This window comes from Mus caroli, unplaced genomic scaffold (genome assembly GCF_978045245.1).
Source record: "Mus caroli unplaced genomic scaffold, Mus_caroli_1 scaffold_1, whole genome shotgun sequence".
Taxonomy (NCBI): Eukaryota; Metazoa; Chordata; class Mammalia; order Rodentia; family Muridae; genus Mus; species Mus caroli.
Window position 1 is genome coordinate 77,748,640 of NW_028227256.1, and position 16,209 is coordinate 77,764,848.

Below are 16,209 nucleotides of genomic sequence, written 5' to 3' on the forward strand. Positions count from 1 at the left end.
ATTCAAATCTCAGGAAGTTAGCAATATGTCACTTATAAGACAGGAAGGAATTAAGACTGCAGGGGTAGATATGGTTACCAATCGATCTATAGATGTAGAAGCTTTGATTACTGGGATAATTACCAGGTCCCCAGGGGACATGCATGGTGAATGTACCTTTTAACATGAAATAAAAATAAAATAGATATTTCAAAATGAAGTAGAACAGTCAGCTTTCTGTTGCTATGACAACCCTGAGATAATCAACTTAGAAGGGAAGGCTCATTTTGGTTCCGTTCTTGACGCTTTAGTTTGTGGTTCATTCATTCATAGCATTTGAACCTGTAACAGCAGCATCCAACATGGGGGGTTACATACTAAAGGAGGCTGCTTATCTTCTGCCACCCAGGAGGCAAAACAAAACAAGAGAAGGGGCTGGACTCCCATCATTGCACCCAAGAGTGAATCTTACTGACTTTACCTCTTTCCACTAGGCATCAATTCTTAAAGGCCCCACCACCTCCAGATAGTACCAAAAACTCAGGACCAATTTGTAACACTTGGGTATTTTTAAAAAATTCCAGATCCAAACTATATCAGGAATTTCAACAATCCTAAACTGTAGTCCTTTAACTAAGCAAATCAGTTTCAAACCTGCGAGAATGAATTGACTTTTAAGGAAGACCTCATGGAAGAAACAAGATAAATGGCTATCTTCATATTTGACTTGCAGAAGACACATCTGACTTTTCAATTGAATTACTACTTTTTTTTTTCAATTTCCCAGTTACATCATTATTATTTCATAAGATCAGTGTTTAGAATTAGGATCATATTGAATCCTAGAGTTGAAGGATGAGCCTAAATCAACTCCTTCACACGGCAAAGAAATACTGAAAGCAAATATGTCACACTTAAAAGTTATATTTAATTATATTTCAAAATTTAAGGGTTTTGTTTTAATTATCAACAATTTGAATTCATCCTTTTTCTAGACATATAATAAAATATTTTTACTGGGTAACATATCTTTACAACATTTACACAATGGTTTCTCCAAAAGCATTATATCACTAAGTTAGAATAGTTCACACACACACATTTATTTACATGTACCTACATCTATCTATATAGTTGAATCTATGCATTGATTTTGATTTACATGCCTGGTTACCACATCTCCCATAACACCCGTGACTTTCTGTTTTTATTTATTCTATTCTGTGTTTTAATTTTAATATATTTTTTTTGTTCCTTATCATTTTCAAAATTGGTGCAACTTAGAACACTATAATGATGCACTGTCACTGGGACAAGTAGATTCCATATGTTATTTTAGTTCTGTAAGCCGTTTCCTAAAAGATTTGTGTTGTTAATTACTAAGCTCCAAGCATATTCAGTTAATTCTTCTCCCCATAGAAGACACTCAAAGCATTTGTCTCTTTTCGGTGGCATCACGATTCACTTGAAAATGAGTTCACAGGCAAAGATTACTGCCAAAGACTCTCTAGGCTTTTAGGCTTTGTGTTATACTATCTTTGGCACACCATTTACACTCAGTTTCCATTATTTACATGGGATTCCCTTCCTGGGGGAGTCTTAAGTCAGTGTATTCAAATCCATTCTCACTAAAGTAGAGGCAGAACATTGACTTGGGATTTAGAGACCTTAAAAGCTTCAACCTCATAGAGCCATTCAACAACTGGCAAAGAATGTAGACTATTTAGTAGAGAGATATAAAGAGATTATTTTTCTCCCTCTGAAGTAGTGCCCATATCAGACTCCTCTTTGGTCCTTATTTTGTTCACTAAGCATATATGTAAGCAAACAAAGTAGAAACATGCTATATTGATTTTTATAAATAATTCTTTCCTTCCTTCATCTTGCTTTTCATCCTAACGTTTAAAGGACTTGAAAAAGAAGAGGGAAGCAGAAACCGGCCTGAGTAGGGCCTCAGGCCTCATCCGGCTGGATCAGCGCCAGGGTAGCGGGAGCACAGGGTTGCCTGACACCCGCCAGCTACCCACGACCCCCGCCACAGGATTTTGGGACTGCTGGATCTTAAGACTTCTGGAGAGTGGAACACAGCTTCTGCTCCAATCCAATTGCACGCGGAACCAGAGACTGCATTAGTTAGGGAAGCAGAAAAACGGCCTGAGTAGGACCACAAGCCTCTTCCGGTTGGACCAGCACCGGGGTACCGTCAGCTACCCACGACCCCCGCCGCAGGATTTAGAGACTGCTGGTAGAAGTCCTTACAGAAAAACAGGAAAACACATCCAAACAGATGATGGAAATGAACAAAACCATACTAGACCTAAAAAGGGAAGTAGACACAATAAAGAAAACCCAAAATGAGGCAACACTGGAGATAGAAACCCTAGGAAAGAAATCTGGAACCATAGATACGAGCATCAGCAACAGAATACAAGAGATGGAAGAGAGAATCTCAGGTGCAGAAGATTCCATAGAGACCATCGGCACAACAATCAAGGAAAATGTAAAATGCAAAAAGATCCTAACTCAGAACATCCAAGAAATACAGGACACAATGAGAAGACCAAACCTACGGATAATAGGAGTGGATGAGAATGAAGATTTTCAACTCAAAGGACCAGCAAACATCTTCAACAAAATTATAGAAGAAAACTTCCCAAATCTAAAGAAAGAGATGCCCATGAACATACAAGAAGCCTACAGAACTCCAAATAGACTGGACCAGAAAAGAAATACCTCCCGACACATAATAATCAGAGCAACAAATGCTCTAAATAAAGATAGAATACTAAAAGCAGTAAGAGAAAAAGGCCAAGTAACATATAAAGGCAAGCCTATCAGAATTACACCAGACTTTTCACCAGAGACTATGAAAGCCAGAAGATCCTGGACGGATGTTATACAGACACTAAAAGAACACAAATTCCAGCCCAGGCTACTATACCCAGCCAAACTCTCAATTAACATAGATGGAGAAACCAAAGTATTCCACGACAAAGCCAAATTCACACATTATCTCTCCACGAATCCAGCCCTTCAAAGGATAATAACAGAAAAAAACCAATACAAGGACAGGAACCACGCCCTAGAAACAACAAGAAGGTAATCCCTCAACAAACCTAAAGGAAGACAGCCACAAGAACAAAATGCCAACTTTAACATCAAAAATAACAGGAAACAACAATTACTTTTCCTTAATATCTCTTAATATAAATGGAATCAACTCCCCGATAAAAAGACATAGACTAACAAACTGGCTACACAAACAAGACCCAACATTTTGCTGCTTACAGGAAACTCATCTCAGAGAAAAGGATAGACACTACCTCAGAATGAAAGGCTGGAAAACAATTTTCCAAGCAAATGGCATGAAGAAACAAGCTGGAGTAGCCATTCTAATATCTGATAAGATTGACTTCCAACCCAAAGTCATTAAAAAAGACAGGGAGGGACACTTCATACTCATCAAAGGTAAAATCCTCCAAGAGGAACTATCAATCCTGAATATCTATGCTCCAAATACAAAGGCAGCCACATTCATTAAAGAAACTTTAGTAAAGCTCAAAGCACACATTGCACCTCATACAATAATAGTGGGAGACTTCAACACACCACTTTCACCAATGGACAGATCATGGAAACAGAAACTAAACAGGGACACAGTGAAACTAACAGAAATTATGAATCAAATGGATCTGGCAGATATCTACAGAACATTCTATCCTAAAACAAAAGGATATACCTTCTTCTCAGCACCTCATGGTACCTTCTCCAAAATTGACCACATAATTGGTCACAAAACAGGCCTCAACAGATATAAAAATATTGAAATTGTCCCATGCATCCTATCAGATCACCATGGACTAAGGCTGATCTTCAATAACAAAATAAATAATAGAAAGCCAACCTTCACGTGGAAACTGAACAACACTCTTCTCAATGATACCTTGGTCAAGGAAGGAATAAAGAAAGAAATTAAGGACTTTTTAGAGTTCAATGAAAATGAAGCCACAACATACCCAAACTTATGGGACGCAATGAAAGCATTTTTAAGAGGAAAACTCATAGCTCTGAGTGCCTCCAAAAGGAAACTAGAGAGAGCACACATTAGCAGCTTGACAACACACCTAAAAGCACTAGAACAAAAGGAAGCAAATTCACGCAAGAGGAGTAGACGGCAGGAAATAATCAAACTCAGGGGTGAAATCAACCAAGTGGAAACAAGAAAAACTATTCAAAGAATCAACCAATCAAGGAGCTGGTTCTTTGAGAAAATCAACAAGATAGATAAACCCTTAGCCAGACTCACCAGAGGGCACAGGGAAAGCATCCTAATTAACAAAATCAGAAATGAAAAAGGAGACATAACAACAGATCCTGAAGACATCCAAAACACCATCAGATCCTTCTACCAAAGGCTATACTCAACAAAACTGGAGAACCTGGATGAAATGGAGAAGTTCCTAGACAGTTACCAGGTACCAAAGTTGAATCAAGATCAGGTTAATGATCTAAACAGCCCTATATCCCCCAAAGAAATAGAAGCAGTCATTAATAGTCTCCCAACTAAAAAAAGCCCAGGACCAGATGGGTTTAGTGCAGAGTTCTATCAGACCTTCAAAGAAGATCTAATCCCAGTTCTTCACAAACTATTCCACAAAATAGAAACAGAAGGTACTCTACCCAACTCATTCTATGAAGCCACAATTACTCTGATACCTAAACCACAAAAAGACCCAACAAAGATAGAAAACTTCAGACCAATATCCCTTATGAATATTGATGCAAAAATCCTCAATAAAGTTCTTGCTAACCGAATCCAAGAACACATCAAAACAATCATCCATCCTGACCAAGTAGGTTTCATCCCAGGGATGCAGGGATGGTTCAATATACGGAAATCCATCAACGTAATCCAGTATATAAACAAACTCAAAGACAAAAACCACATGGTCATCTCGTTAGATGCGGAAAAAGCATTTGACAAGATCCAACACCCATTCATGATAAAAGTCTTGGAAAGATCAGGAATTCAAGGCCCATACCTAAACATGATAAAAGCAATCTACAGCAAACCAGTAGCCAACATCAAAGTAAATGGTGAGAAGCTTGAAGCAATCCCTCTAAAATCAGGGACTAGACAAGGCTGTCCACTTTCTCCATACCTATTCAACATTGTACTTGAAGTCCTAGCCAGAGCAATTCGACAACAAAAGGAGATCAAAGGGATACAAATTGGAAAAGATGAAGTCAAAATATCACTTTTTGCAGATGATATGATAGTATATATAAGTGACCCTAAAAATTCCACCAGAGAACTCCTAAGCCTGATAAACAGCTTCGGTGAAGTAGCTGGATATAAAATTAACTCAAACAAATCAATGGCCTTTCTCTACACAAAGAATAAACAGGCTGAGAAAGAAATTAGGGAAACAACACCCTTCTCAATAGTCACAAATAATATAAAATATCTTGGCGTGACTCTAACTAAGGAAGTGAAAGATCTGTATAATAAAAACTTCAAGTCTCTGAAGAAAGAAATTATAGAAGATCTCAGAAGATGGAAAGATCTCCCATGCTCATGGATTGGCAGGATCAACATTGTAAAAATGGCTATCTTGCCAAAAGCAATCTACAGATTCAATGCAATCCCCATCAAAATTCCAAATCAATTCTTCAACGAATTAGAAAGTGCAATCTGCAAATTCATCTGGAAAAACAAAAAACCTAGGATAGCAAAAATTCTTCTCAAGGATAAAAGAACCTCTGGTGGAATCACCATGCCTGACCTAAAGCTCTACTACAGAGCAATTGTGATAAAAACTGCATGGTACTGGTATAGTGACAGACAAATAGACCAATGGAATAGAATTGAAGACCCAGAAATGAACCCACACACCTATGGTCACTTGATCTTCGACAAGGGAGCTAAAAACATCCAGTGGAAGAAAGACAGCATTTTCAACAAATGGTGCTGGCACAACTGGTTGTTAACATGTAGAAGAATGCGAATCGATCCATTCCTATCTCCTTGTACTAAGGTCAAGTCTAAGTGGATCAAGGAACTTCACATAAAACCAGAGACACTGAAACTTATAGAGGAGAAAGTGGGGAAAAGCCTTGAAGATATGGGCACAGGGGAAAAATTCCTGAATAGAACAGTTATGGCTTGTGCTGTAAGATCGAGAATTGACAAGTGGGACCTCATGAAACTACAAAGCTTCTGCAAGGCTAAAGACACCATCAATAAGACAAAAAAACCACCAACAGATTGGGAAAGGATCTTCACCTATCCTAAATCAGATAAGGGACTAATATCCAATATATATAAAGAACTCAAGAAGGTGGACTCCAGAAAGTCAAATAACCCCATTAAAAAATGGGGCTCAGAACTGAACAAAGAATTCTCACCTGAGGAATACCGAATGGCAGAGAAGCACCTGAAAAAATGTTCAACATCCTTAATCATCAGGGAAATGCAAATCAAAACAACCCTGAGATTCCACCTCACACCAGTCAGAATGGCTAAGATCAAAAATTCAGGTGACAGCAGATGCTGGCGAGGATGTGGAGAAAGAGGAACACTCCTCCATTGTTGGTGGGATTGCAAGCTTGTACAACCACTCTGGAAATCAGTCTGGCGGTTCCTCAGAAAATTGGACATAGTACTACCGGAGGATCCAGCAATACCTCTCCTGGGCATATATCCAGAAGATGTCCCAACCGGTAAAAAGGACACATGCTCCACTATGTTCATAGCAGCCCTATTTATAATAGCCAGAAGCTGGAAAGAACCCAGATGTCCCTCAACAGAGGAATGGATACAGAAATTATGGTACATTTACACAATGGAGTACTACTCAGCTATTAAAAAGAATGAATTTATGAAATTCCTAGCCAAATGGATGGACCTGGAGGGCATCATCTTGAGTGAAGTAACACAATCACAAAAGAACTCACACAATATGTATTCATTGATAAGTGGATATTAGCCCAAAACTTTGGATACCCAAAATATAAGATACAATTTGATAAACGCATGAAACTCAAGAAGAATGAAGACCAAAGTGTGGACACTGTGCACCTTCTTAGATTTGGGAACAAAACACCCAGGGAAGGAGTTACAGAGACAAAGTTCGTAGCTGTGATGAAAGGATGGACCATTTAGAGACTGCGGTATCCAGGGATCCGTCCCATAATCAGTTTCTAAACGCTGACACCATTGCATACACTAGCAAGATCTTGCTGAAAGGACCCAAATATAGCTGTCTCTTGTGAGACGATGCCGGGGCCTAGCAAACACAGGAGTGGATGTTCACAGTCAGCTATTGGATGTATCACAGGGCTCCCAATGGAGAAGCTAGAGAAAGTACCCAAGGAGCTAAAGGGATCTGCAACCCTATTGCTGGAACAACATGATGTACTAACCAGAACCCCGGAGCTCTTGTCTCTAGCTGCATATGTATCGAAAGATGGCCTAGTCGGCCATCAATGGAAAGAGAGGCCCATTGGACTTGCAAACTTTATATGCCCCAATATAGGGGAATGCCAGGGCCAAAAGAATGGGAATGGGTGGGTAGGGAAGTGGGGGGCGCTATGGGGGACTCTTGGGATAGTATTGGAAATGTAATTGAGGAAAATATGTAATAAAAATATTAAAAAAATAAAATAAAATAAAAAAAAAATTAAAAAAAAACAAAAAAAAAAAAAAAAAAGAAAATGGGGATAGCAAAAAAAAAAAAAAAAAAAAAAAAAAGAAAAAGAAACAAGGATTATTGTGCTTACATGTTGAAAAGAGATCCAAATGCAGAGGGAAGAGCAAGCCAAGCTGAGCTGTACTAACTCCTTAGGCTCTGGTTTTGGGCCACATTCTCGGTAGCATCCTCTGAGTATGGATGAGGAAGAAACACTTTAACTCCTAAGGCAAATGGCCTCCTTGTCTTGCTGCACGAGATACCCAGTGGGTAGCAGACTAGAAAGGATTTCTCATAGGCTAAGGGAGCCTGCACGCTTGCATTTGTCCACCACTGTATAACATTGCTGCAGTTGACTCTGAAGTGTCTCCCACACGCTTAATACTTTGCACTTTGGTTCCCCAGCTTGTGGTGCTATATTAAAGGCTAAGGAGTATCTAAGATGTGGTACTTTGTTGGAGGAAGTGGGTAAGGAGGGACAGACCTTTGGAGGTTATAGCCCCACCCTAGTTCCACTCTTGCTCATTCTACTTCTAGATCCTTCTTTGCAGAGTGAGAAGTCTCTGCCATATGTTTATGTCACCATGAGCACTTCTATGCCTTCTCTACTCTGATGGATTGACATCTCCCAGAACTATACACCAAAAATAAATCCCTTCTCACTTACATTGCTTTTGTATGTATTTTGTCAGTGTGCTAAGAAAAGCAACCAGCATAAGTACTAATTGTTGTACAGTGAGATTCTGTAAGGCAAATATTCTGGTGCTTCAAAGGACAAGACAGACAGACAGACAGACAGACAGACAGACAGACAGACAGACAGACAGACATTTTCCCCTATGTCAAACACAATGTCCAGGTCATCTGGGTTTTTGTTAAATCAGACATTTGTTCTTTTGACTCCAAATCTAAAAGTCACATTAGCTTCTAGTCACTCAGGTAAATGATAGGCACCCAGAAGAAAATCCAAGTTTCTTTGGATCAATTGGATAATAGAATATATACAGAAATCAAAATCAAGGACAAAAGAAGATCCCCTAATGATTGAGGCCTTGTCATTTACCAGACGAGGGTCATCAAACTTTTCTATCACTATAGTATTGAAAGATTACATAGTGGTTTAGATTTGGTATATCATCTATCTTCTTTGTATCCCTCCGGCCTTTCCTCTTTCCTCTTTTCTCATCCTTATGTTTGGTTTTGTCCCTTTATTTTATGCCATCTTAAAATTGTGAGAAGCATTCCTGCTTCGTGGGTTGTGAGCTAATGATAGAATTTGACATGAGCACTGTATAGTTCACAAAGACACTGGGTGGAGAAAACTCTCCAGTATCAGAGGATAGTTTATGATGCAGGTCTTGGGGTGGCAATTGTAACTAAGAGTCCCTCAAGATGATGTTTATCCTCTATGTGCACATCATTGACCAGCAATGATTTCACTGCCCAGACTTAACACACATTGAGACTATTGTCATATCTCTTGATCTTTGAGCAAAAGTAAATATTAAAGCCATATTTGACTTTATGCATAGACTGTATCTTTGTCATGCCCAAACTTAAAATGTTTATATCTTCTATTGTTTCAGAATCATCTCAAAATGTTAGTGGATTTTTAAAACATTTCACTTTCAGGTTGAGACTTGTGAATCTGTTATGTGAAGATTCACTATATAGATAGACACAAACAGAAGGCTGCCTGATCTTTGGTTCTCAAGTCTCTTCTTGTGTCAATGGATAATCATTCTTTATTTGAGAGGAAGGATAAAGGATTTAAAAATGAAGAAAACCTATGGGGTTAGCAGTGACTATAAGACATAAGAAATTACAGGAATTAACCAGAAAATAGATCTATATACATTAAATTTGGTATCTGTAAGCTTTATCAAAACAGGCTATAAACAGAATAAGAAAAAATAATTCACAAATATTTTGTGTGACTGAGGAAATAGCTTAGTTGGTAAAGTGCTTATTGCACTGCATAAAGACCTGAGTTTAGGCTCTGGACTCCACATAAAAGAGCAGGATATGGTGATAGACACCTGAAATCCTAGTACTGGATGGGGAGAAAAAGGCAGATGGGGTGTGCTGGTCCATCAGGCTAGCATAATCAGTAAGTTTCAGGAAAAAAGAAAGGAAGGAAGGAAGGAAGGAAGGAAGGAAGGAAGAAAGGAAGGAAGGAAGAAAGAAAGAAAGAAAGAAAGAAAGAAAGAAAGAAAGAAAGAAAGAAAGAAAGAAAGAAAAAGAAAGGGAGAGGAGAGGAGAGGAGAGGAGAGGAGAGGAGAGGAGAGGAGAGGAGAGGAGAGGAGAGGAGAGGAGAGGAGAGGAGAGGAGAGGAGAGGAGAGGAGAGGAGAGGAGAGGAGAGGAGAGGAGAGGAGAGGAGAGGAGAGGAGAGGAAAGGAAAGGAAAGGAAAGGAAAGGAAAGGAAAGGAAAGGAAAGGAAAGGAAAGGAAAGGAAAGGAAAGGAAAGGAAAGGAAAGGGAAAGGAAAAGATAGAAAATGTCCTAAGGAATGAATTCCAAACTTGAATTCTGACTCCATACCAACAGCTATACACATACACCAACTCACATATTTCTGTAATTTCTCCCATCAGAAAAGGTTCTGCATAATGGGCAATTTAAAACTTTGAAGGAAGGAATGTATTCATTTTTTTTTTTTTTTGGCCAGTTCATCTTCACTGAATTTTAATAGTCTCAGCTTAGTTTCGGATTTATGTGTCCCTAATAAATGCCAAAAGGACTAAATTCATATTCACATTAAGCAAAGCTCTTCCTTTGGACCACACATCCAAGCACAATCACAAAAGTCCTAAGCTGATTTCTGTGCAAGGCTAGAACAACTAAAATCAAGTTCTTTAGCATATAAATCTGTATTCAAGTCCTGAGTGGCAATACCATATCTGCAAGATATCAATAGATAGCCTTTTTGTTTATCTCATTCCTTAATTCACTCCTGTACAATCTCATTAATGGTTAAAAGTTCACCAAGCTTTTCATCTTGGTGTTAACTGCTCAAAGATGTCAATCTACAGATCCTTACTCAATTCTTGTCTATAAAAGGCATTGTTCTATGTACCACTGAAGCAAATAAAAAAAAACCATAGAGTTAATTCTTGCCTATATCCTATATACCACATACACAATATATATATGTATGTATACACACACACACACACACACACACACACACACATATATATATATATATATATATATATATATATATATATATAAATAATACGGTCAGCCTCAAACAGATTAGAAGGTAATATATGCTTAGCTGTGAAATGGACTTACACATTATAAATAATACAGGACCTTAGTAAATCATTTGCCTATTCATCAATCATTCATTGGTATTTACATTCAGCCACACTTTAATCCACTTATGAATTTCCTTAAAACTTCAGAGTCACATATCTAGCTTCCTATTTGACTTTGCCATCATAGACCTAGAAGGCACTGAGAACTCAGCACCTCTATAATGGACTTAGAATTTTGTTCCTGAGCTCCTGTTCTCATACACTTTTCTACTGAAGGATACCATGGTTTTGAATGTACACATCAAAACTTAACAGCAGAGATCAGAGAGATCTCTCAGCACTTAAGAGCACTTGCAGCTCTTACAGAGGACCTGGGATCAGCTTCTAAGAGCTACATTTCGTGGCTCACAACCCCCAGCAATCCAGTCCCATGAGACTGCAGGCTTTCTGTGGGAACCAAGCATGAACATGGTAGAGATACGTGCAGGCAAATTACTCATGTACATAAGATAAAAAATAAACCCTTAAAGAAATGTGCACAGTAAACCCAGATTGCTCTTTTCCCCCATGCTTGGCAAATAACTCATAGCAAACCCAACTTGTTCTGCTACTGAAATGTATCCAGAATCCAAACACTTCTCACAAACCTGTGAGAAAATCATCCTGGATTTTAGCTGGAACACTGCCATAGCTTTCTGTCTACCAGTCTTCTCTCTGCTCCTAGTTTTGCACTCTGTAGCCCTAGATTCTTCTAGAGACTCTCAAATTCATGAGCTGATATTCAAATCCACAGGTTGAAGGGTATCTAGGTGGAGAGGTTAGATTCTCATCTTTCAAACCTAAGCCATGTGAGCCAGGCTCTTCATTGTGGTACCAAGCTTTTCCTCTATTGGAATAAACCAGAAATGCTGAAATGACAGTGTCCCAGCATCCTTACCATCTCTTCCCATAGGAAGTTACTGGAGGCCACAGGGGAAGGATCTACATGCATAGTAGCTTCCACATGGAGTAGAGGCGAGCAAAACTTGCCAAAGTACTATCTTGGAAGGTGGGCATGCTCTCACTAACAAATTTGTTCACTAAATAGGCTAATGCAACACATCCAGGAGAAAAAGCCTCCTGAAATACACTGACATCTTCAGACTTTGCAGCCAGGGCAGAGATTTCTGATGGTTTTCTTCACTGTGCTATGCGTGTGAATTCTGGAGTCGCCTGAGAGGACATTTTCAAGAGGCACAATGACTCTGTACAAGCATAGGCTACTCTACTTGGCCCAGGAGTTTGTTTTCATTAAGACACAAACAGGGTGGAAAGCAGAGTGCCTTTTGGAATCAGTGGCCTTGTGGTCTGTAATGCTGACTCTTAGGTCCAGGATGTTAAAAGGGCATCCAATTGTCCAAACTTCTGATTTGTCTTGTTAAACTTTCCAGTTGACACATTATTGCACACATTCATGTGGTGCCATGTGATATTTCAATCTATGTATTCATTACATCATGTTCAGATCAAGGTGCAGATATTAAGTTCCTCACACAGCTGTCATTTATTTGTGGTAAAAAATATTCAAAATTCTTTCCTTTAGATTTTCAAATATATTGTGTTATCATGACATGATGAAATCTTTTTGCTTTCAGAGTTTAGAGTTTAGGACTTTTAATTTGTCCTAAAGTCACTGAAGCAAAAAAACATGATAGAATATTCATTTACAACCCCAGACACACACACACACACACACACACACACACACACACACACACACACACGAGAGAGAGAGAGAGAGAGAGAGAACTTTAATTTTTAGGAAAAATAGATTTAATAAACAGTATAAAATGATATAAATTCAAAGTGTAAGGGTTATCTCAATCCATGACATTCTACTTAATGCTAATAAAAGAACTATATAAATCAAAAGAAAACTTATAAAAATGGTTAGTTAGTATTTAATAATTTAAAATACCTTATTTATTTATTTTAGAAAAAATTATAATCTAAGATGAAAAACTGTTGGTTTGCACAACATGCGCAAATGCATGTCTATAATCTGTGAATGTTATACTATTGATAAAAATTAGAAAACAAGATTTTTTGACCTTTAATCAATCTGAAGTCCTTTTAAGTTTTATAGAGGTAATGAGTGTGAACTTTTTGGATTTTATGCTTCCCTGCAAAGATAATCATAACCCTAAATTCAAGAGCAATATTGCTTTGTGAAAACTCAAACTTTGACCTGTCAAGGAGTTGGGGTACAATGTTACCCTGTGGTCACCTGTCACTCCGAGGCATATCCAGGGCCAAATGACTTTTGATAAAGAACTGTTACCAGTGCAACAGGTTATGTTTCCATGCGTTATTTACTATGTCCTTGAACACTGAACTCTTAAGAGGGAAAACAAAAGTCATTTGCTGAAAGTACTCTGACTTCAACACCTCTCCAGTTTTGGAAAGTTCAGCACACAACCTATAGCTGGATGGGGGATTTCAATGACTAAGCAGATCTCTTCCTGGAATCTTAAAGTAAGGAAAGACTCTGCACTTAATACTTGCTACTCAAATACAGGCCCAGAGGAGTAACACTAGCTCTGATAAAAGCACAAATTTAAAAAATTACATAATTTGACAGTTGGCAGGAAAAACTTTCTAATAAAAACACCACACATTCCACAAAACTCCCAATACATGACTCTGATTCTGTGCCAAAGTTAACTAAGCATTTCGAAAAAGCATTTCCTTTTTAGAGTCAGAAAAAGGACAGGAAAACAACCCCAGATAGCTTGAAGTTAGAGGTCTAACTCCTGTGATTGTTTATAGGTGATATATATATATATACACACACACACTCACATTCTGGGCTTCTCTTCCAAGCTAGGACTTACACAGCAGAATTCATGGAAATAAAATGTCCAATATTTCTGTTCTCCCATTCTGCAGTTAACAACACACACATGCTAGGAAGCAGAGACTTTCTCAGACGCACAACACACATTTACATGACAGATCTAAGAAAAAGAAAATCAGCTCTCTGAATGTTAGCAATGCTTCTGAGAGATTTTTCCCCCCAACAGCCACAAGAAAGTAGAAAACTTGAGGTCACACATATCTTGATCCAAAGCCAAACACCTAAACCTCCCCAAATGTAACATCTTTCTCCGTAATAACAGTTCAATCAAGAGAGGCTGTTTGCCAAGAACACAGTACCATGATGAGGGTTCTGGGTCTGCTCGTCATTTCATCGTCACTTTCGAGAGGCACGATTTCATGGGACGGTTCCTCCTGGCGTCTTCTGCAAATGTGTGGACAGCTCCTCTGGACCACAGAGCGGAAAGCTTGGAGCAGAACAATACTGGGAGTGCAGCCCATCGCTGCATCCTGGAGCCTACAGAATAACTTCTATGTTGATGTGATGTTTGAAAAACAGTGGCTCCTTGTCCCTGAGAACGAGCCTACACGGCAGCTGCAGCCAGCTCACCCTCCAATCACTTCCTCCAGCTCTGATCATCTGATCACTGCCAAATAGCTCGGATGCAGAGATGGGAAAGATTTGATCCACGGAAACTGAACACACTCAACAACATCAGAGCGCTTCATCCAGCGAAGGTTTCTCAGTGCAGTTTGAAAACGTGGTTTCTATTTATTACAATGACTGTCTTGGATTCCTTCTTCAGACTCTGGATAAATATGTCTTTCCTACTCATAGGCACACTCTCACATACACTCACACACAAACACACATACCACACACACACACACACACACACACACACACACACACACACGCCATAGATCATTCTTCAAATTAAACAACTAGAAATCGGACTTCATGCTGCCTTTTTTTTCTCCCGAAGCAAATGAGCAGGATATTGACTGAGGATAGTTTAAAATATGTAAACACTTTCTGAAGAAAGTTTTTCTGGTTACCTCATTAAGCTGTTGGGGTTTTACTTTGCATAAATTCCAGAAGAGTGATCAGCATCAGAAATGTAGAGTGCCCCGAATCAAGACGGTTTATCAAAGAAGTATGCATGCGATAACAGACCATGTGAGAGATGGCAGTGTTCTCCGTGATTTCTTCTCAATGGTGTAGTTGTTCTGTTCCCACACACATAGTTCTGCAGTCTAATACATTTTTATATTTACATAGTCGGTTTACAGGGCTGAAAAAATCTCTATCTGAGGTCACTCGGTGCACTCTGCCAAGCTGACCTCTTAGAAACAGCTGGAAAACATTTTATAACATCCTATCAGTAAGAACTAAAGCTTTGCAGAAACACACAGCGATCTTTGGTAGTGGAGTGTCTAGTATTCCCTGACTTCTGGAAGACTAGTCACTTAGGAGGCAACTAAAGAGGGATACTTAGAAATCACGTGATCCATCTGGAATGGCCTCAAGATCTAATGGTATACTGAAAGAGAATAGGGCAGCAGGGGATACACGAGCTAAAAATATCTCATGGAAAATGGACTCTGCTTACAAACGAGGAAAGCATGAAATCCCGGGAGGATTTTCAATGTTAGGATCTTCCTGCCAACCTAATTTTTTCAGCTCAGCTCTCAGAGGTTTAAATAATAAAAAATCAAAACAAAACAATCTTCTATTTAGTTTTGTGGCTCCTTGTATACAGCATGCTACTGTATGCAGTTTAGGGAAGGCTTATTCTTTTGTAAGGTGTGGCTGGCCTAGCCACAGTCATGTCCCTTTCACAGAAGCATATCGCAAAAATGCTCAATTAGGCCTTAATTACTCAGTAATCTGTCACAACACGGTACCGTTTTAATTGGTATATCTGCCAAAGAAATAAAACATGCTTCCTTCCCCCCTTCTCTTTTAAGAAGTTTTGCCTGCCAATAGTTTTCAACTCATTCTGTTTTGAGAAAACATATTTTAGTGCTGCCAGAGAAAGAAGAAAAAATAAAAAAAAATAAAAGAACACATGCTGACAGTGCTGGCAAGCCCTTAAGTTCCTCTGGACCTCTGTCGGCCATGACTGTGCTGTAATCTAAACCATTTCACTCCAGAGGACTGGGGCATTTACTGACAAGAGGCCACAGCTTAGCTCATCTGGCGCAAGTCTATTGAACAGACTAACAAGTGCCACGTTTGAGTCTGTGTTTGTGTACGTACTCTTCGAAATATGGATGTCTTTCCAGGGTCTGGATGGATGGATGTGGTTGACCACCAGTCACTTATCTCATAGCAGAACTCTCTCCAGTCCTTTACATGGGTTATAATCACTTGCTCATGAGCACATGGCTAACCAGACACACCTCCAGCTCTAGCT

General features: G+C 38.9%; 1 protein-coding gene across 7 annotated transcripts in view; it reads right to left on the minus strand.

Annotated features, from left to right (window-relative positions):
- Nucleotides 1-16,209, minus strand: part of Dock10 (dedicator of cytokinesis 10) — a 258,799-nt gene that overhangs the window by 196,241 nt on the left and 46,349 nt on the right. For 4 of the 7 annotated variants that reach the window (XM_085838657.1, XM_085838672.1, XM_029474682.2 and 1 more), the window contains exon 1: nt 14,129-14,497. The exons of the other annotated variants lie outside the window; for them this stretch is intronic. In XM_085838657.1, the coding sequence (XP_085694783.1) occupies nt 14,129-14,290 (162 nt within the window). In that variant the 5' untranslated portion in view covers nt 14,291-14,497. Of the gene's footprint in view, nt 1-14,128; nt 14,498-16,209 lie in introns of those variants that run through there. 7 annotated transcript variants of the gene reach the window in all.